Source organism: Nannospalax galili, unplaced genomic scaffold, assembly GCF_000622305.1.
Source record: "Nannospalax galili isolate Female #2095 unplaced genomic scaffold, S.galili_v1.0 scaffold11, whole genome shotgun sequence".
Classification (NCBI taxonomy): Eukaryota; Metazoa; Chordata; class Mammalia; order Rodentia; family Spalacidae; genus Nannospalax; species Nannospalax galili.
This window is the reverse complement of record NW_008330735.1, coordinates 7,077,392-7,099,003: the sequence shown is the minus strand read 5'-3', so window position 1 is coordinate 7,099,003 and position 21,612 is coordinate 7,077,392. Positions and strand designations below refer to the sequence as shown.

Below are 21,612 nucleotides of genomic sequence, written 5' to 3'. Positions count from 1 at the left end.
TATTTTATTATTTTTATTTTGTGTGTATGTGTGTATTGCCTGCATGTAGGTTAGTGCACCTGTGTTGTACAATGCCCATGGAAGTCAGAAGAGGCCATCGGATCCCCTGGAACTGGAGTTACAGACAGTTGTTAGCTGCCATGTGGGTGCTGGGATTTGAGCCCAGGTCTTCTGCAAGAACAACCAGTGTTCTTAACCACTGAGCCATCTCTCTAGCCCTAGTTGTTAAGCTTTTAAAAAATAATTAATATGAGCCCGGGTATGGTGGTACATTTCTTTAATCGCAGCACTCAGGAGGCAGAGACAGGCAGATCTCTGTGAGTTCAAGGCCAGCCTGGCCTCCATATCGAGTTCCAGGCCAGCTGGGGCTACAGGGAGACCCTGTCTCAAAAATAGATAAAATAATAAAATAAAAAATAAAATAAAATATAAAAATAGCTAATATATGCAACACTGAAGCATGCCTATTAGAAGCCAAATCTCAAATGTTCCTTCCTGTCACATTCTGTGTTTCCTGTCCTCCAAGAAGTGAAGAACTGCCCTCACACACTCCTACCACCATGATGATATACCGAAATGCATGGGGCCAAGTCAGCATGGACTGCACCCTCTGAAACCATGAGTCAGAATAATTTTTCCTCCTAGATTTCAGGCTTGTGTCACAGCAATAAGAAGTAACTGATATACTGTCAAATTTTTCCAAGTTATCTGCATCGTTTTATGTTCCCTTCAGCAATGTTAGAGGGTTCCAGGTTCTCAGTGTCCTCACCAACACTTGTTCCTTCCTTCCTTCCTTCCTTCCTTCCTCCCTCCCTCCCTCCCTCCTTCCCACCAGCTCCTCCTACATGCCCCCCCCCCTTCTTTTGAGACAGAATCTCACATGTAGCTAGCCCTGGCTAGCCTGGAAGTTGCTATGGAAACCAGGCCTCGACCTAAAAGACCCTCCTGCCTCTGCTTCCCAAGTGCTGAAATCATTCCATGTTCTTGATCTTACCTCTCTTTATAGACATGAGGCAATGTCTCCCTCACTCCCCATCACTATGTAGCAAACACCTTTTCATTAACAGAGTTTGTTTTTTATCTTCTTGCTCTACAAATAGAACTATATTTCTTAGACTAAACCCTAAAAGTGGGAATTAGGGCTGGAGAGATGGCTTAGCAGTTAAGAGCATTGGCTGCTCTTGCAGAAGACCTGGATTTGATTCCCAGTCCCCATGTGGTGGCTAACAATCCACCATAACTCCAGTTCCAGGGGATCCAATGCCTTCTTCTGACCTTTGAAGGCATTGTACACATGTGGTGCACTTACATACATGCAGGCAAATAAAGACATAAAATAAAAATAAAAAATAAATAACAATAGAAATGCCTATGCTCTCCCCTCTATACTCATACACAACTATACTGGCTCTGACAAGATTTTAGTTTTATGGAAAATTTTCCATTTAGAGGTATACCATCATTTACTTGTTCCCTACTATGCCCCAGTTGGGAGGACTATTTCTGCCCAAACCTCTTTATTTCCACAAGATAAATTCTAAGGCATAGAATGGCAGGTTTGAAGGCAGGTTCAGAACTGTGCCCGCATGACTTCTGACCCTGTATGTGTCTCTCCACAGGAAAGCTAGCGTATCATCAGTGCTGGAAATTTTCAGATTGTAATTTCGAATTCATTTCGACCAGATTAGAACTGCCAAAGATGCAATACAGATGCTGCCAGGAGGACATGTGTAATGATAAACTCCAAGAAAAGAACCATGCAGACTCCTTGTCTGGGAAGATGGTGCTGCTGGTGACCTCGGCTCTGGCAGTCATTTGGAACTTTTGTTTCTAAGCCCTTCACCAAGAGGGACTCTCCTAAGCTCCTTCCTTCTCTATTTTCCCCATTTCCTGCTGCTGCTGCACTCTAAAGCCTTTGTGATTTTCCAACTATAAGAATAAATTTTACTGGAACATTTTGGATAAGAAAAAGGGATCTAAGTAACTTGGAAGACCATCCTTTGCACAGGGAAGGCCCCTTGGAGAGAGAAGTTTTAGGGAGAAGGATGTGCAGTAGGTTATAGGCCTCTTCCTAAGCCCTAAAGAATTTACTTGGTAGTGACAGCTTAAGGGAGTTCTTGGTAATCCTCAGGGGTATCTGTCTGGTTCCTCAGATGTAGTTAAATAGTGTCATTTGTACCTTTGGGAGTAGCTGTGCTAAGAGAATTCTTTTCCAACATTCAGTCACATACATAGAATGCTTTCATGAACTTCACAGCTCCTGAGTTAGTGTGCTGAATATTCCAGATGTGTGCTATTAGTCTGGAGCAATAATTTTTTTTTTTCTAAACAAAGCTGAGGATCAAACTCAGAGTCTTAAGCATGCAGGCAAGTGCTTTACCCTTGAATCTCACTCCTAGGCCAAGCAGTGCGATTCTTAATACAGACTGAGTGGATTCACTATTCTATTCTCGGCTAGTGATGTGGGACATTGAAACATAAGATCTGAGCCAGCTGGGGTGGTACACACCTCTAATCCCAGCACTCAGGAGGCAGAGGCAGGAATTCCATAAGTTCAAGGACAGCCTGGCCTACATTGTGAGTTACAGGCTAATTAGAGCTATATTGTGAGACCCTGTCTAAAAAAATAAAAATATAGAAAGAGGAAAGAAGGAGGAAAGGAGGGAGGGAAGAAAGGAGAGAAGGGAAAAGGAAGGAACGAAGCAACAAAATTATTTTTAGAGAAGTACAGGTAGCTACAATTTGAGTTTTTTTCTTACATCTCTAAATTTGTATGGGTTTTTCTAGCTTTCACTAGAAGAATTTAATTGCCTAAAATAATGGTGTGCTAAATTTATGCCTTCTCTTTTTCTTAGAAAAGGGGATTATCTTGGCTTTTCTACACATAATTAAATAATGAACATTCTATGCTATGCGACAGGGAGTTTTGGGCATGCTTATTTTAAATGTTGCTAGCAGGAAGACCCTTCAGATGTGTGCTCATATACAATGAAAGCAATGGGACTAGACGTTGGGGCTGCCATCTGAGATGTCCTGATGTCATTAATAGCAGGCCAGCCAGCACATTTTGCCTGCCTGCATTCAGCTTGTGGACTCATGGCTGATTCAGTACAGAACACATTAAGTACATTTGCCAGGGCTGTTGGCATAGTCAGAAGTGATGGAGCTTGGGAAGTGTAGCCTCTTTCCCAAGAGTCCAAGTTTCTCCTTTTCTCTGTGGATGCTAGTGACTAATTTCCAAGATCCATAAACTTAAACCATATCTTAGGATTTGACTGTATTCGGTCCCCACAGCCTGACCTTTGTAAAGGAGGAATTCTTCATTAATAAAAAACTCTTCAAAAATGATGTTAAATCCAAAAATAGCATTAATTATATAAGAAAAAGCTCTCTTGATTATGTTATCTGTAAGATGAATCAAGTATATTATGTAAAATTTTAGCCAAAAATGCAATGATGCTTTTCTCAAAATAAAATCTAAGCAAATAGATGAGTGTGGTGATTGGACCAGAAGGGGAACAGCTTATACAGTGTGCGCATAGTAGCAACAAAGAGAAAAAATGCTGGGCAGAGTCACCTGTATCACTTTGGTACTCTATTTTCTCTCAGTTCAGCGTTTTTCTTTATACCATCTTTATTTCGTTCTCTGTTTCAAGACAAATGATCAGATCTCAGCCCCTGGCTGAGCAAAGTGTGAATTCATTAAGTTTTAAGCAACAAAACCTGATTTTGGCTCCCTTAAACAGAAAATAAATATATCTAATTTTATGGGAGGAAATGCATCCAAGACTCCCCAAAGCCAGGAACTTTGCTGTTCCTGAAGTCTGTCTTATGATACAAATTCCAGTGTAAGACTGCCTGACTGGGATCTTGGATCATATATCCATTTCCTAGCCAGAGTTCACTGGGGAAAAGGTAATTTAAAACTAGGGCTAGAGAGATGGTTCAGAGGTTAAGAGAACTGGCTGCTCTTGCAGAGGACCCCAGTTCAATTCCCAGCACCCACATGGTGGTTAATAACCATCTGTACTGTAGTACCAGGGGATCCAACACTCTCTTCTGGCCTCTGCAGGCATTGCATGACATGGCTGCACTCACATAAAAATAAATTAAAAATTTTTTAATTTGTGTGTGTGCGTGCATACACATGTGGCATGTGCCACAACACACCTGTAGAAGTTCTCTTCTTCCACTATGTGGGACCTGGGGATCAGGCTCAGGCAACCAAGCTTGGAGGTTAGCATTTTTACCCACTGAGCTATCTTGATTGCCCAAGAAAAGGTAGTTCTTAAAGTCAGAACCTGGTGCTACTAGGTGGGAGAGGGGAGACTGGTCAGTTAAAATCATCCAGGGTCATATGAATGACCGTTAGCCTTGAGGTTTCTTTCTGCAAAAAGTTGCTGTACTCCTGCCATAGACTATGGGTTGGGTGCCTGGACCTACAGGCAGGTCTGCCAAGGCCAGATGAGTGGACAGCCAACCATCTTCCAATTTCACAGAAACTATTGTTCAGTACCAGGCTAGGTAGTGACAATTCCATTGGGTCTTCTTTAGGGGATGAGCTGTGGGCTCAAGATAGACTCGTGGGTTGGCAAATAGAACCCATATATACCCTGAAGGATTGCTGACCAATATCCAACTTATTCTTGGAAGTACTGCAATTCAAGGTATGGGCAAATTCCTATTGTATCCTTGGAGTCTGCCCATGCATAACATTCTATGTATCCTGACAAAATAAGAGCCTGCCTAACTCTGTTTTTCTCCATGTTTTGGATTTGAACCTCCTGAAGGAATGAACCATATGTCCAGATGTATATATGCATCTTCATTCTCCATAGGGTCAAGTGATTTATCTTGCTCAAAGTAAGTCCTTTATCAGTCTTCAAAGCCTTTTAGCTTATACTGGTTTCTGCTGCTTATAAACATCTAAACTGATGCTAGATGATCCTCACTAAGACCTGCTTGCTCTGCAAAGCCAGAGCTATCTTACAGTCAGTGTGAAACAAGATCAAGTGGGCTCCTACTCTCTGTACCTTAAGTACATTTTCATCTGTGCTTCCATCTCACCTTCTATAGGAGTTGGAGCTGGGGCTAGAGAGATGGCTCAGCAATTAAGAGCACTAGCTGCTCTTGCAGAGTACCCAAGTTTGAGTCCCAGCACCCACTTGGCAGCTAACAACCATCCAAAACTCCAGTTCCAGGGGTTCTGATGCCCTCTTCTGACTTCTGAGGCATTGTGTGGCATGGGTACACTTACATGTAGGCAATACATTCATACACACAAAAATCTTTAAAAAGAGTTGGAACTACAAAAGGCAATAAGATGACAGGATTCCCAGTGAGCTCTGCAGGTCAGCCTCCCTCTACCCTGCCTATTTGCTTAGTCTTTAGTGTATTTCATGGTGAAGGAAACTTGGGATAGGACCCTGGTGCTTTTTTACTTTGAAGAAATCAATGTCTGTCTCTGTTTAGAAAAGAAAACATTAAGTGCATCTGCTTGCTACTGAAAAGTTTGCCAAGAGTGTGATGTTTGCAGGACATCAATCAGGCCTTCTGTAAACAAGATCATTTCAAAACACCATCTGTCACAGTCTGTTTCTAAATGCCCACTGCTTTTTGCAGACAATTCCGGATAACATCAGTTAAGTGTGTGGGTTTAATATTTGGAAATGTGTTCAAATCCTGCCTCTTCCATTAATTGGCTATGTGTCTATTTAAACACACACACACACACACACACACACACACACACACATTTTGAGACAGAGTCATATGTATCACAGACTGTCCTTGTAATCACTGTATAGCTGAAGATGATCTTGAACATATGATCCTCCTGCCTCTACCTCCTGAGTGCTGGGATTACAGATGTGTGCCACCATGCCCAGTTTATTAGGTACTAGGGATGAACGCAGGGATTCATTCATGGCAGGAAAGGCAAGCCCTCTACAAACTGAGCTACATCCCAAGTTCTGTTTATTGCTTTAAATGGAAAAAAAAAATCCTCAACTTTCTGTTTTAGGCTTCTGCACCTACATTAGGGATTGTTATGCTGTTTGAAGGGAAATGCACTTGTGAAGAGTATTAGAAGTAGCATGCAGGCTATAATAGACGTTAGTTATTGGCCTGCTATGGTTTGTATCATAAATGTTTCCCCAAACCTTATGTATGAAAGGTTTAGTCCCCACCCCATAGAGCTATTGGGAGATGGTAAGATCTTTAGGAGATGGGACCTAGTTAAAGAAAGTTAGGTCACTGAGGGGCACGCCCCTGAAGGGGATATTGGGACCTCATGTCCTTCCTTTCTCTTTGTTTTCTGGCTGTCATGAGGTAAACAGCTTTGCTTTGCCACACACTCCCTACCATGATGCTCTGCCTTGCCACAGATCTAAAAGCAATGGAGCCAACCAACCATACCTGAAGCCTCTGAAACTATGAGCCAAAATAAACTTTCTTCCTTTATAAAGTATTTATCTCAGAGGTGGTGTCACAGTCACAGAAAGCTGCTTAACATACCAGAAGACAGAGTTGTTAAGACTACTGAGGCCTCAGATGTACAGTGAATCATGTTTATCCCACTGACTGATATAAACAGAAGTGAACTTTTCAAGTTTCTTACATTATCAAAATGAATTTTTTGATGGATAGTCTTATTTTTTTCAACTAAGTTTTCCCGTTCTACACATATTACTCGGGACTAAGAAGGATGAGCACACTGAGTGCCTACATCCTCTCTCCAGTGGACAAAAGGATGTTTTCTTTTCCCCAGCTGCTACATAGGTCCAAGCCTCCTGGCAGAAGGAAAAACAGCTCTTGCCCTGCAGGGGCCAAACTGCACTGAACTGGGAGACTCATGCTTCCTTGACTGTGAAATGGGTATATATTTTCTGAGATGCTGCCCTCAGGCTATTGTTTTCACCTTTGTTACTCTTGGCTCTGGAAACCTAGATGTGGACATAAGATAGTAATGCCTTATATTGACTTTACATGTCTCAATCACAGTCCATCATTGAGGGAAGTCAGAGCAGGAACTCAAGCAGAGACCATGGGGGAATTGCTTACTGGCTTGCTTCCCTGGGATGGTACCACCTACCACGGGCTGGGCCCTCCTACTTCAATCAGCAGTTAAGAAAATGCCTCACAGACAAGACACAGGCCAATCCGGTGGAAGCAATTTCTTAAGTGAGGTTCCCTCTTCTCAGGTGACTGTAGTTTGTGTCAAATTGACAAAACCAGCACACCAAAGACTACCCCAGCCCACACATTTTTGAGCAGCTGAGCCAAAGCTAGCAACTACTTATCTCTGGATTGTTTATGCAAAAAAATCTGACTGATTATACTACTTGAAGTTGGGTTGTCTTGCTTGTGGCTGAATACCTAAGAGACGCACAATTTCAACAGCAAATTATTTTATTATTCCTTGGGTAACCTTACTCAGGTGGAACTCCAGGAGAACATGCCCATTATTTTTTGGTTGGGGGAGCTGCTTTTAGTGATAGTTCCCCCAAGACTAAAAGGATGGATATAATTTTCCAAAAGGTAACTGAAGATTCTGTTACCAAAAGGGAGGGGAACAGAAGCCAAGTGGCAAAGAACCAAATCCCCACTGCAGCAGGTCACATCATTGCCACTGATGAGATGCCCAGGCTCTTCAGTTAATTTCACTGCCTCCCACAGCTCAGGGAGGATGGTGGCTTCATTCTCATCCTGTTAACCCTTTTCACTAGTAATTGTTTCAGTCAAGGAGTTTGGGTTGCAAGAAATAGAAACTTTTCCAATAAGTTCAAAAACCAGAAAATAGCAGAAGGGGTTATAATAAGGATAACTGAACCCCAGGGCAGAGCTGCTTAAACCCCTGACACGCCAGTCAGATCAGGTGCCATCTGTAATCTTTAAACACTTGCTGGGTTTGGGTATGGGCAATAATATTCATGCTGAAAATCGAGAAAATTTAAGTGAGCTGGCATACTGATAGTGCACAAAATAAGCTTGCAAGTTGGAGCTAGGTTTGCTGAGATAGACCTGTAATCCAACCTGCCCAGGTAGCTGAGGCAGGATGATTTAGCCTTCAAGGCCTGCCTAGGCAACTTAACAAAACTTGTCTCAAAATAAAAAATGAAAGGGTTAGAGATGTAGCTGAGTGTAGAGCACGTGTCCAGCCTATAAAAGGCCCTGGATTCAAACCCTAGTACTGTGAAAATAACCCCTCAGATTCCAACCACTACACTCATTGTTGAAAAGTTATTATGTGCCAGGTCTTATCAGGTTCATACAAGTAATATTTATGAATTACAACTCAAAATTTTAGTTCTGGCCCCCGTATCAGATCATACCAACATGAGAACTACCTAAGTCATGTAAACCAAATTGATTGAGACATGTAAACCAAATAAATCCTTTTTTCCCAAGTCCTTTTGGTCATGGTGGTTATCATAGCAATGGAAACCTAACAAATACAGTTGGTATTCTTGGTCTTTCTCTCAGAAGTACAAAGTGATCACAGAACTTACTGCACTGAATTCAAGATCAAGGCAGGAAGAAACGATGAAGAGAAAATTCAAATGTTTCCATCTGGGAAAGTAAGATCTTTCCCAGAAAACTCCCAACTCTCTTCTGAGCATATCCTCTGGCTAGAACTGTCTTGTAGACCTTAGCAGCAAGAGGGATGGGCAAAGCTAGTATTTTCTTTTTCCAGCCTCTATGAGTCAAGGAAGCAAAGGAAAAGGGCTGTGATTAGTATAGCCACTGGGATGCCAAACAGCAGCAACTCTACCCCAATGGCCATATTGAAGGGCCTATTGATTCCTTCCTGCTCCTGAGTGCTGAGGCTGCCCTGGGCTCTGCTCCTTCTGAACTTAACTCTCGAGCTTTCAATCTCGTTGTGGTTTGGATGTGAAATATCCCTTACAGGCTGATGTTTATACTACTTGGGCCTCAGCTAAGGATGCTATTTTAAAAGGTTCTGGAAACTTTGGGAGGCAGGGCCTAGCTGAAGAAGTAGACCAAACTAGTTGGTTTTGGTTGATGGGGTTTACCCAGATGTCTGACCTTCCAAGTTTCTTCACACCCTATTCCCCTGAGCTACCTCTCAGGCTTCAGTTTCATTAATTTGTTTATTTTCATTTTTGCTTCATCTAAAAGTACATAGGAACACATCTATCTGGGAAAACAAGCACAAAGGCTGGACTACATTTTGGGGAAAATTTCTTGAAATAGTGGCAGTTGTAAGGAAGGTGGGAATGCCTGAGCCACCAAGTCCACTAGCACAATGGTCAGTTCAGAGGGGGAATAAAGAAATGGCTGTTCTGTGTTTCTAAGAATAGTATTTCCCTCAGATTATAGCCCAAACAACTCCCAGTGAGAGCCATTCTACTGCCACAAGAGGGGTGGGAAACCAGACTCCAGGAAGATAGCCTTGGCCTAGCCATGGAGGGACACAGGGGTTCGCCCCCGTCTTTTTTTTTTTTTTTTTTTTTTTTTTTTTTTTTTTTTGGTCTTTTTGAGATAGAGTCTCACTGTAGCCCCAGCTGTAGATCAGGCTGGCCCTGAACTCACAGAGATTTGCCTGCCTCTGCCTCCAGAGTGCTAGGATTAAAGGTGTGCACCACCACACCCCGACAAGGGTCCCTTCTAAAAACAGGTTCTTAAACCAGCATGGTGGTACATGCCTTCAATTCCAGGACTCAGTAGGCAGAGGCAGGTGAATCTCTGTGAGTTTAAGGCCAACCTGGTCTACATAGTGAGTTTTAGGCCAGCTGGGGCTACAGGGAAACCCTGTCTCAAATAATTAAAACAAAAAAAAATAAGAGCAGGTTCTTGGTGTCACAGATAAAAGAGTTTTTAAAACAGATGCAGAGGGAAACTTGGAGACTATTAGAGTTAGAAAACAGTAAGGCATACAAACCTGGAGGAAGAGGGAAAGTGGGGAGAGGAAGGCTATCCTTTCTGAGTCAGAAGCAGAAACTGCACAGATTCAGCAGTGACATCTGGCAACAATTGGAGTTGGGGTAGTTGTATATAAATACATATCTGGTTAATGGGACAGTTACTCAGCCTACTTCCTTAGCCTATTTCCTTAGGTGTACCTACCATGTATTTCTGTCCACCTTTTGGCACAGGTTCATCTTGTTTAGGTAGTCAAACACCCTTTCCTCTTTAACATGGGGGGGTGTCTTATCTCAAAGGAGGCCCTTCTCTTTCTCCCTCCTCCCTCTCTCCCTCCCACCCCCCCTTTCCTTGTAGCTCTAGCTGGTCTAGAACTCTGGTCTCCATCTCACAGAGATCCGCCTGCTTCTGCCACCTGAGTGCTGGGATTAAAGGTATGCACCACTACTTATGGCTACTTATCTCTATTTTATAGAAAAATGACAAGTCAAACAACCTGCCAGGTGGTGATACTTGCCTGTAATTCCAGCAGGCAAAGAGGCAGGAGGACTGCTGTAAGTTTGAGACCACCCTGATCTACTAGGGAGGTCTAAGGCCAGCTTAGGCTACATACTGAGTTCCAAGCTAGCTGGGGCTCCTTAGCAAGACCTTGTCTCAAAAAACAGAAACAAACAACTTGCCCACCATCCCAGTTTGGATAACTGCCCCAACACATACATAGCACATACACAAACACAGCATTCACTGTTGGAGCTACGGCTGACTGAGCTTGATTGTCCCCCATCCATCCATGTTCACTCACACCAGTGACTGTGAAGAAGCTCTCAAGATTTATTTCCCCCTAGTCGATGGCTAAAGTATACTCCCAGGCTCATAGGAAGGAGCTGTCCGTGTCCCTTGAGCAAAGCCTATCCTCAGGAATGGGTGTGGTGTTTGAGGTGGGCCCAAGAGGATTTCCTTTTGGTGGCTCAGTTTCCTGTGAGCTCCTGGCAACGTGTTTTACTGAAAACACTGTCAAAGATATTACAAATCCAGACCACCTCCCCTTTTCCAGAATCTTCCACAACACTGCTAAATTTAGCAAAAAAAAAGCCCTTCCCAACCAGTCCTCTGTAGAGAATGAAGACAGCCAATGACAGGTTGTTAGTAAATATTTTCTTTCCCTGCTAAGAAGGAGGGCAAAGCTGAGTTTCTCTCTAAGCCTTGGCCAGCTCCCTGTTTCCTGCCTTTGGCCGTGGTGCGCAGTCTTTGGATCTGAGAGCTGCCCCCAGCCCTTAGACTTGAAAGGCAGTGGGAGGAGCTTAGGGACCGGGCGGGAATGGGAACGAGCTCTATTGAGCGGACAGTGTAGCCGCTGGCAGAGCGGAGAGGAGAGGTGTGGCTTGCAGGGGGCCCCTTTGGCCCAGAGACATTGGGCTCGGGGGCGTGGCCGCCCCCAAGCCCCGCCTTCTCAGGGCGGTGCCACAGCGAGGGGTGTGGCCGCGCTCTGTGGGGCGTGGCTTGTGGAACCTCGGAACTCCTAGACGCGGGCCCTGGCTCGTGTCTCCCCGCGCGGGGTTCCTTTCACGCAGCCTCCTATTCAAAAGATGCCGAAGGGGCGGCGCGGCAGCCAGAACCCCAAGATGAGCCAGCGGCCGGCCTCGCCTCTCTATTTCCCGTCGCTCTACGACCGCGGCATCTCGTCGTCTCTGCTTAGTGACTTTAACATCTGGAAGAAGCTCTTCGTGCCTCTGAAGGCGGGCGGGGAGCCAGCGGCTGGCGTGGCCGGGGGGGGCGGGGGCGCCGAAGAGGCCGGAGTGGCTGGGCTCCGACCCCCCGCCGTGATGCCGCCGCCGCCTCCAGGCCTGGGTCCCCCCACCGAGCGCCCATGTCCCCCCTGGCCATCCGGCATAGCCTCCATCCCCTACGAGCCTCTACGCTTCTTCTACTCGCCGCCTCCAGGGCCCGAGGTGGCAGCCTCCGCCCTAGTCCCCGGCCCCACGACCCCCTGGCTCGCCTCCGCCTCCCACCCGGAGGAGCTGTGCGAGCTGGAGATCCAGATTAAGGAACTGGAGCTGCTCACCATCACTGGGGATGGCTTCGACTCCCAGCGCTGTGCGTGTCTGCTCCATACCATTCCAGCCCAACCTCAGCAGTTCCTTGCTTGACTCCACGTCCTGCCCTTGAATGTCCCCCTCAGGCCCAGTCCCCAGCCCTAGGAGTCCCACACCCCAAATCTTTCCTCCAGAGGTCCAGACCCCACGTGCTGGATTTCAACCGACCCCTGTTGAACCACATACCTGAACTTCCTCAGCCCTTTAAGTCCTAAACTCCATCCCTCAGGGGATCACTCTTGGGAGGTATTTTAGGCTCTGAGTCTTCACACCTGGAACTCCACCCACTAGTACCAGATCCTGAGTTTGACCTTCCTGCACAATAATACCCCATTTCTGTAATCTGGAGCCCAGCCCACCACAGACTGCCTTTATCTCTAGAGATAAAGTAAACTGGGGTCTGTGGGTGGGAGGAGAGAGAAGTAGATGAAGATCAGTTAGGAAGGTAGTAATTGCCCCAACCTGGTTCACCCAGACCATTCCCTTTGCAGCGCTCCTGGGTAGCATCACCTGGACCTTGTAGCTCTGTAGCCCTCTGGCTAGGATCCTGGACTCTGTCATTTGATCTTGGGTCTGTGGTCTTAGGGAGTTGAACCAGGGCCAGCAGGCCAAGTGTGCTGATGGAAGCAAGGGTCCTCTGGTATATGAACTGATACCTCCCTATTGGAGAATAAGGCAGTTATATCCAACTGTCTTTCCTGAAAGACCGGTTGCACAGTAGTTAGTAGCTATAGGCTAATTCTTTTCCATCACCTGTTGTAAGGCTTGCATTTGATCTTCTGGAGGAGGGCAGATGGTTCTGGAATGATGATTCCAGCTGTTCTATACAACAGGTTAAACTGGCCCCCTCTGTCACACAGGGAGGTGAAGTATGAAATAATTTATATGCTTAGGTCTGCATGGCCACGAGAATGGTCCCCAGTCCATTGGATGCTCTGTGGCATATCCTTTCACATAGCTAAGTGAGAAAAACAGTCCCTAGAAGAGCTGACCTTTTCAAGTATATATTCTCTTGTAAGATAAGTAGATATGTTGTGCTGTTAAATTTTAGGTTCACAACTGTTTCTCAGAAACTTGTTCTGGAAGTGTTAGAGCTTCTTTCTCAGAGCTAAGGTGGCACACACTTGTAATGTCAGCACTCAGGAAGCTGAGGCAGGAGGATTAAGCATTCCAGAATAGCCTGGCACTACATAGGAAGACCCTGTCCAAAAAAAAAAAAAAAAAAAAAAAAGCCATTCTGCCGTTCTACAGTTCAGTTTGTTTTGCTCCCCTGCAGATAAATTCCTGAAGGCGCTGAAAGATGAAAAGTTACAAGGACTGAAGATGACCAGGCAACCTGGAAAGTCAGCCTCTTTCTCCTGAGGAACTGCCCCTCCAGAGCTGGGCAGCCACCTCCTTAGGTGTTAGTGCTTAGATAATGTGTCCTATTTGTTGTCATTTCAAAGATGGTTATTTTCTGTTCTGTATTTACTACTGTTATTATTGCTCCCAGAATGCAGTCAACATACAGTGTCCACTTGCATGAAAACCTTATAGTCTCTCTCCTCTGTGCTGACATACTGTGTCCATTGCATGGTAAACCTCATAGTCTCTCTGTGCCAATGCTGGGATCTCCCTCATGGGGTATAGAAACTGCTGTCTGGGTTGCCTTTCAGAGTCTCTTGTGACCAGAGCAGGGGACCCAGCACTGCCAGTCATATAAACCAGGGTGACTGTTGTGTAGAAGAGAATGGGGAGCAAGCACAGGCAGTATATTGCTTCTGATGCTGTATCTCAGCCAGAAAGAGTCTTGAAGGACTAGAACTAAAACTAGAATTTTGAGGGTTGGAGAGATTACTCAGCAGCTAAGAGCACTGACTGCTCTTGCAGAAAACTCAGATTCAATTCGTAGCACCCATACGGCAGCTAACGACTGTAACTCCAGTTCCAGGGGATCTGACACCTTCTGGCCTCTGTGGGCTTTGTACAATTCAGGTGCACTTACACACATGCAGGCAAAATAATCATGCACATAAAAAAAAAAAAAAACCTAGACTTAATTTCCCTCCCTCCCAACATCATTAGTCGTTGGAAGTGCTTGTCTTGTTTTTGTTTTTAGAAGTATTTTTTTGAGCGAGGCCTGGTGGCATATGCCTTTAATTCTAGCATGCAGGAAGCAGAGGCAGGCAGATCTCTGTGAGATTGAGTCCAGTCTGGTCTACAGTAGTGAGTTCCAGGCCAGCTGGGTCTACAGGGAGACCCTGTTTAAAAAAAAAAAAAATTATTTTTAACCACAAAACTCTGATAACCTTATCAAAGACATGCCTTTTTAAGAATTTGTATACATATTCAAGAAATATTTGTTAAGTGCTTATTATATGCCTAGATTCTCACCTAGGCTTTTGGAATGGGGGATGGAGAAAAGCTGAATCAGAAATATTTTAGTTAATTAATTTCTATTTTATGAGTATGAATGTTTTGCCTGCATGTATGTAATTGCATCACTTATGTGCAAACCCGTGGAGGCCAGAAGAAGGTGTTGGATCCCCTGAAACTGGAGTTACAGATGGTTGTTAGCCACCATGTGGGTGCTAAGAACAGAACCCAGGTCCTCTGCAAGTGTAGCTAGTGTTCTTAAGTGCTGAGCCATCTCTCCAGGCCCCCCTCCCCCCGAAGTATTTTAAATAAATCACAAGATTGGAATCATAGAAGATGACAAGCTAATGGGGGGAAAAGCAGGGTAGGGTAAGGCTACCCAGACAGGTCCTAAGGAATACAGGATAGAGTTTCAAATAGGGTTTCTTTGAAGATATATCATGTTTTATTGTTTTGAGATTGAGTCTCACTATGTAGCCTGGGCTGACCTCAAACTCCAAATCCCCCGTCTCCCAAGTGCTAGGATTACAGGCATGTGCCACCATGCCTCTGCAAAAGGTAGCATTTACACAGGGTTTGGAAGTGATTGATGAACATAGGTATGTGGAGGATGTTCCATGCAGAAGGGCCAGTGCAAAGGGAACATGGCAGCATTTATGAGAGTTAGTAAACAAGCCAGATGGAAGAGCAGAAGGTGTGAGGGAGGAGTAATGGGGTGAATGCAAAGGAGTCCATTCATGTAGGGTTTAAGAGCCAAGACAGGGACACAAGGTCCTTGTGGAGTGAAGGGAGTCCTTAGAGGTTTTCAGTGGAGGTACAGCATAATCTAGGGCTACAGATTCTCCTCGCTGCTTTGCTGTGAGTAGACTGCCAGTGGTGCAAAGAAGCGTGGAGAGCAGTCAGTAATCAGTAACACAGCCAAAAAGATTATGCTGATTGTAGTGCATGTGGCTGAGAACAGGCCATTGGTGTGGGTAGTTTTTGTGGTCAGAGATAAGAGCACAGGTCAGACAAGTTCTGGGGAGATCAGAAATTGAATTTGAAGTTCTGAGTCTCCTAGAAATCTGGTGGGAGGCTGTTTGGTTGTGGCTGGTTCAGGACAAGGCCTGGGCTGGAAGTAGAAGTTAGGGAGCTACTGACAGGTAGATATCTTTAAACGATAAGATCACATGAAACCCCTGCAGGAGTGTATGTAGAGGAAAAAAGGACAGAGAACCCCTGATCCAACTATTTGTAATACAAAATGCTCCAAAATCCGAAACCTTGAGCACTAACTTAACATCACAAGTGGAAAGTTCCCCATTGTGAAACTTTGTTATGTGCACAAAATTATTAAAAATATTTCAGCTGTGTGTGACACAGACTGAAGAAAACTAGGAGAGAGTGACCAGCTCTGACAGATAATGTTGACACAGGGCAGGCGAGATGTCTCAGTGGGAAAAGATGCTTTCCACCAAGCCTGACAGCCTGAGCTCAATCCTCATGACTCACATTTTAGAAGGAGAGAACTGACTCCTGAAAATTGCCAGGTGCTACAGCAACTGTGCACCCTTTTCCCAATAAATATTTTTTGAAAATAGTGCTGACACAACATAAGGTAAGCCTGAGAGTCCACTCAGATTTAATAGCATACATTTTGTATTGGTGATCGAGAGCAATTTTAGTTGAATGGGAGGACCAAGGCCTGAATGGGGTAATTTTAAGAGATGCTGAGAAGAGGTCGATGGAGGCTCTTCACTCCTTGGGTTGGCTAAAGCCATAGCCAGTAGAATAGGAAGTGATCAGAGAAGACTGTTGTTAGGATGGGAAGAGCTGCATGTTTGTGTTCTGAAAGGAATAGTCCAACAGAGAGAGAGAGAGAAAGAAAAAACGATAGAGCTGGAGAGGGTCGGAATTACTCCTGTAGCATTCTTGCATTTGCAAGAGGGATGGTGTCTTCATCAACTCCTCGAACAGAATTCCACAGAGATCTATAAATTGTTCCTCACATTTTCACAGACTGGGAAGTCCAAAGATAAAGACACTGATAGGATAGGTTAGAAGCCTGGTCTCTGCCTTCAAAGTGGCACTTTAAATGCTACATCGCCTGAGGTGTGGGGGCACTGAGAGGTGTGGGTGGGTAGGGACTGGGGAATGGTCCATATTGTGTCCTCATGTGGCAGAAAAAGCAGGAGATGGAACTCACTTCCGCAAGCCAGTTTCACAGATGTATTAATTCATACACAAAGGTGGGACCCTCATGACCTAAACACCTCTGCAGCACCCCACTTTCCACCTTACACAGTTGGACTAAAGATTGAGCTTTCAAAGTAAATTCTGGATAACACAGAAACACCATGGCCCAGGATATCTAATTCTCAGTGGAGAGACTGGTTTAGAAGGAAGCACAAATGACATTGCGATAATAGGAAGTTGTGTGTGGTGCAGATGCTGGGGAGTGATTTAAATGGGGGTGGTGGGAGCCCTGGGAATTGCATATACATGCACATGGGTTTGTGCAGCAATATCCAGCTTAAGGATGCAGATGTGCATGTCTCCAAGGCCAGACTGGAAACCATGGAGTTGGGAGATGGGAGCCAGGTAGGACTGGAAAGCTGTGGGGCTTGAGGCCAATGTTAAAGGCAACAGATTCTGAGTACAGTCAGTCATTGTCAAGGTTGGTGTGTGGGCACAGGGAGCAGGTTTCTTGGTTTCTCAGTCTTAACAACTAATTCAGAATGGTTCCAAAACACTATGCAGGCCAAATCAATGAAAGAAAAAGTCCCTTGAGTAGGATCATCCCACGTTGGCAGGGACTTGGATCCTCTCTCTACTCCTTGACTGTGCTAGTTGCTATGAAAGATGCTCTAGTTTTCCCTGAGAACTTCAGGCTTCTGGGTCATTGACTATTGGGGCTGGAGAACCTTATTGTAAATAAGTGAGCATCATCCAGGCAACCAGAAATCCCAGCCCAGAACTCAAATGGAGACAGAGATGTCCCAGGGGACTTGTGGTCTATTACCTTACCGGAGTCAAGAAAGTTCTTCACAGGCTATATCAGAAGAGTGCTCAGGTATTGCAGTTGGCCAGAACATCTCATTAATTCTCCCTGATGTATTGTGAGACAGGTCCCATTTAGTATATTTTCCAAATGAGAAACATAGGACTCAGAGGCAAGTCCCTTCCCCACAGGTGGTTCAGGCCTGCAATCTTAGCACTTGGAAGGTTGAAGCGAGAGGATCACAACAAGTTTAGGACTAGTTTGACCCACACAGTACTAGGCCATGCAGGGCTACATAGCAAGAAAATGTCTCCAAAAAACCAAAACGGGCTGGGGAGATGGCTCAATGGGTGAGGGTACTTGTGCAAGCATGAGAACCCATCTGAATCCATAGCATCCATAAAAAATGCTGGGCATGGCCACAAGTGACTGTAATCCTGGTGCTGGGGTTCAGGTAGAGACAGGAGGGTTGTTGGGGCTTGTGGGCCAGTCAGTCTAGCTTCAGGTTCAGCCAAAGACCTTGTCTCAAGGGAATAAGGCAGAGAGTAATAGAAGAGGGCACCTGATGTCTTCATCTGGCCTCCCTGTATACACACACACACACACACACACACACACACACACACACACACAAATACAACTTCCCCTAATAGCTCAACAAAACAACCCCAAACCAAAAAAGAGGCCCTAGTGATCTCTCAATCTCTCTCTCTCTCTCTCTCTCTCTCTCTCTCTCTCTCTCTCTCTCTCTCGTTTCCTCTGAACAACACAAAGACACCTGGCATGTCTTCTGAGGGATTTTGACCCCCTTACATCTCCAAGTCATTCTCCTAGTGTTCTTGGAGTGAGAGGCGACACAGCAGGCCATGGAGGATGGTAAGCTCTGACTGCTTAGTGCCCATACACAGCTGCCAGTACATTCACACTGGGTGGGGCCTCCTAGTCTGGATCCCTTGAGATAATGCCAACCCAGCCTTCCTCAAACGGTTGCATGAGGCAGCAATAGTTAGAATTCATTCACATCCACCAGCATTGACCCATTTCCTGCAGACAAATAGGAGAAAACAAATAGGCTCATGTTTTAAGAACCTCTCTCTACCTAGAGCTGTTGTGGAAAGTTGGAGGCATTTACTGGCTCACTGGGACCCAGAGCCATCATGGGAGGGTGGTGGCCCAATGTACTAGCCCCATGGCAAAAATCCTTCCAACATAGGCTTCACTTCTGCATCTCCAGCTGCAGAGGAACAATCTGGAGAAGTCCAAAAGAGACTTCACAATAAAGTAATCAATGCACAATTTCAGACAGGATTCATAAGTTCTAGAGATCTAGTGTACAGCATGGTGACTATCGTAAAAACCATGCACTGTATACTTGAAGCAATATAATCAAAACCTGTATTTACTGGCTCTTTCTAGGCATCACACATTGTTTTAACCTTTTTACATAGCTAATCTCACTCCTCATAATGATGTTTTAAGGTAGAGATTGGTTTTATAGGCCGCTCAAGATGAGATACTCAGAAGTAAATTAATGTCACTACAGTACTGAGGTTAGCAGACAATTCAGACTTGGAGCTGTCTCCAGAGCCTGGGTTCTGAGCCACAAAAACCCCTTGTAGACATCCTGGGCAAAGTGTGTGGAGAGTAAAGATGGATGTTGGGAGGAAACAGAGCCACACTCAAATTTGTGTGTGTGTGTGTGTGTGTGTGTGTGTATGTATGTATGTGTGTGTCAATCGCAGATGTCAATCCTCAGGTGACACTTATCTTTTTCCTTTCTGAGACAGGGTCTTTCATTGACTTGGGGCTCCTAGGCTAGACTGTCTGACCAGCAAGCTGCAGGGCTGGGATTACAAGTGCAGTCACCACACCTGACTTTTGTACATGTGTTCTGGAGACTGAACTCAGGTTCTTAAGCTTGTGCAGCAAGTGTCTTACTGAGTGAGCCACCTCCCCAGCCCCTCCAGTTTTTTTTTTTTTTTAAAACCTTTTATGTGTATGAGTGTTTTGCCTGCTTGTATGTAAGTGCATCCATGCCTGCAATGCCCATGGAGGCCGGAAGAGGGCGTTGGATCTCTTGGAACTGGAGCTACTGACAGTTAGTCACCATGCAGGTGCTGGGAACCTAACTTTGGTGCTCTGCAAGAGCAGCCAGTGCTCTTAACCACCAAGTCATCTCACTAGCACCTGTTTTTCTTTTTGAAGAGAATTTAATTAAAGAACTGTGCTATAGGCTAAATTTTTGTTTCCCTCCAAATTCATAAGTTGATATCTAATCCTTGAATTTGGGAGATGTTTAGGTCATGAAGTGGAACTCTAATGGATGGGATTAGTGCCCTTATAAAAGAGGACCCAGGACTGGCAAAATGACACAGTAGGTAAAAGCTCTAGTCATTCAAGCCTGATGACCCAAGTTCAGTCCCTAGAACCCACAGTGGAAGGGGAGAGACTCTCAAAAGTTGTCCTCTGACCTCTACTCTAGCACTGTGGCATGTACATGCCCACACTCAGACACATACCTCATACACACAATAATAAATAAAAGAACAACAACAAAGAGGACCCAGAGAGCTCCCTCACCTCTTCTGCCATGTGAGGACAAAATTAGAAGGAGCCATCTATGAACTGGTCATCAGGCCCTCATCAAACATGGAGTCTGGGGACTGGCGAGATGGCTCAATGGTTAAGAGCACTGACTGCTCTTGCAGAGGACCTGGGTTCAGTTCCCAGCTCACAGTCATCTGTAACTCCAGTTCAGGGGATCTGATGCCCTCTTCTGAGCTTTGTGGGCATTGCACACATGTGATACACTTACATACATGCAGTGTTATTATGCCAGCATTATAATTACCTGAACAAAAAACATAACTCTTAAATTTAGTTTTCAGGAGTGGGCCTGAACTCAGAGGATACTTGTTCCTCTACAGATCTCTTGGAATCATCTGTCTCCTGGAACTGTGCTGATGGAACTGTCTGGTTGGAATACTGTCTCTGGAACTCTGTCCTCAAGTCAGGCCCCACCTACAATTTTATTCAAAATGATTTCTCCAGCTTCAATTGGGAAAGTACAAGTTTGGTTCCACCTTAATCTTTACAGACCATTGGCCTTTTCATTCCTAGTTCTATAATATCTCATTCCTTTCCAATCTTCACTGTGTCCAATTGAGACAGGTGTGCTGCCTTTCAGTGCTTTGACATATTAACTCTCAAGCATACCCACATTCATTCATTATCTTTTTAGGTGGAGTACCAAATTGAAGTTGCCAATTAAACAAGATCAGGTGCCCAGGTCACAAGACACAAGGGTTCATGGTTTTGCTGGGGTTAATTAAAAGTCATTAGTCCAGATGATATCCATTTATAAAAGTCATACATGCAGGCAAAACACTCATACACATAAAATAAAAATAATGTTTAGGGGACTGGAGAGATGGCTCAGCAGTTAAGAGCACTGGCTGCTCTTGCAGAGGACCTGAGTGCAATTCCCAGCACCCACATGGCAGCTGACAACCATCTGTAACTCCAGCTCCAGGAGATCCAATGCCCTCTTCTGACCTCTGAGGGCATTGCATGACAAAGGTGTGCTTGTTAAAAATATTTAAAAAAATTAAAAACATTTTTAAAAGAAAAACAAAGCAAAACAAAACATGGAGTCTGCACCATCCGATCTTGAACGTCTCAGCCTCCAGAGGAAAAAAACTATGTTGTTTAGGAACCATTCCATGTGTGGTATTTTGTTGTTATAGCTGAAATGGGCAAGGGCAGACTATTTAGGAATGTGTGGGCTGGGTGTGGGAAAACACCGGGGAGCTATTGTAAAACAAAGATCTGCAGGTGTGAGAGGAGCAGCAGAAACAGAGAGGGCTGTGTGGACAGGGCCCCTGGCAGGAGGTAGGTCCTTTATTTAGGGCCTTAGTCATTCATCTTAATGACTCTCTTCTGGAAAGGAGCACCTGCATGAGACCAGAGGGGCAGAGAATGAGGCCGGAGGTTTTGACAAGTGTAAATACCGATGTGTATTTGGGGTTGTCTGAATTGCTTCCCACAGCTTCCCCCGGTTCCCAAGTGAGAACCGGTTAACAGTAGTATTCTGGTATGACAGCTGCTGTCCCAGGGACGTCCACACCCAGCCCTGCCACCTACCTGCTCACCCCATGGCCTGACCCAGCCTTGGTCACAGCTCCTGTGAATGGTGGTCAGTGCCACGGATCATCATGTGGTTGTTTGCCTCTCTGGGACAAGACAGAAGTTGCTTTGTCAAAGAAAAAGGTGCCTGGCAGTTGGAAGTATTAGGCTCCG

The 21,612-nt window shown here is 45.0% G+C and overlaps 2 protein-coding genes across 4 annotated transcripts in view; both read left to right on the top strand.

The window, feature by feature from the left end:
* Cd59 (CD59 molecule (CD59 blood group)) overlaps positions 1-3,488 on the top strand; it is a 31,094-nt gene extending 27,606 nt beyond the window's left edge. For both annotated transcript variants that reach the window (XM_008851629.3, XM_008851635.3), the window contains exon 4: positions 1,620-3,488. In XM_008851629.3, the coding sequence (XP_008849851.1) occupies positions 1,620-1,834 (215 nt within the window). In that variant the 3' untranslated portion in view covers positions 1,835-3,488. The remainder of the gene's footprint in view (positions 1-1,619) is intronic.
* A 7,983-nt stretch (positions 3,489-11,471) lies between these two features.
* CUNH11orf91 (chromosome unknown C11orf91 homolog) overlaps positions 11,472-21,612 on the top strand; it is a 42,287-nt gene continuing 32,146 nt past the window's right edge. The window contains exons 1-2 of one of the 2 annotated variants that reach the window (XM_017802902.2): positions 11,472-11,979; positions 13,255-13,380. In XM_017802902.2, the coding sequence (XP_017658391.1) occupies positions 11,472-11,979; positions 13,255-13,340 (594 nt within the window). In that variant the 3' untranslated portion in view covers positions 13,341-13,380. Of the gene's footprint in view, positions 11,980-13,254; positions 13,495-21,612 lie in introns of those variants that run through there. The other variant, XM_008851646.1, reaches the window with a different exon arrangement.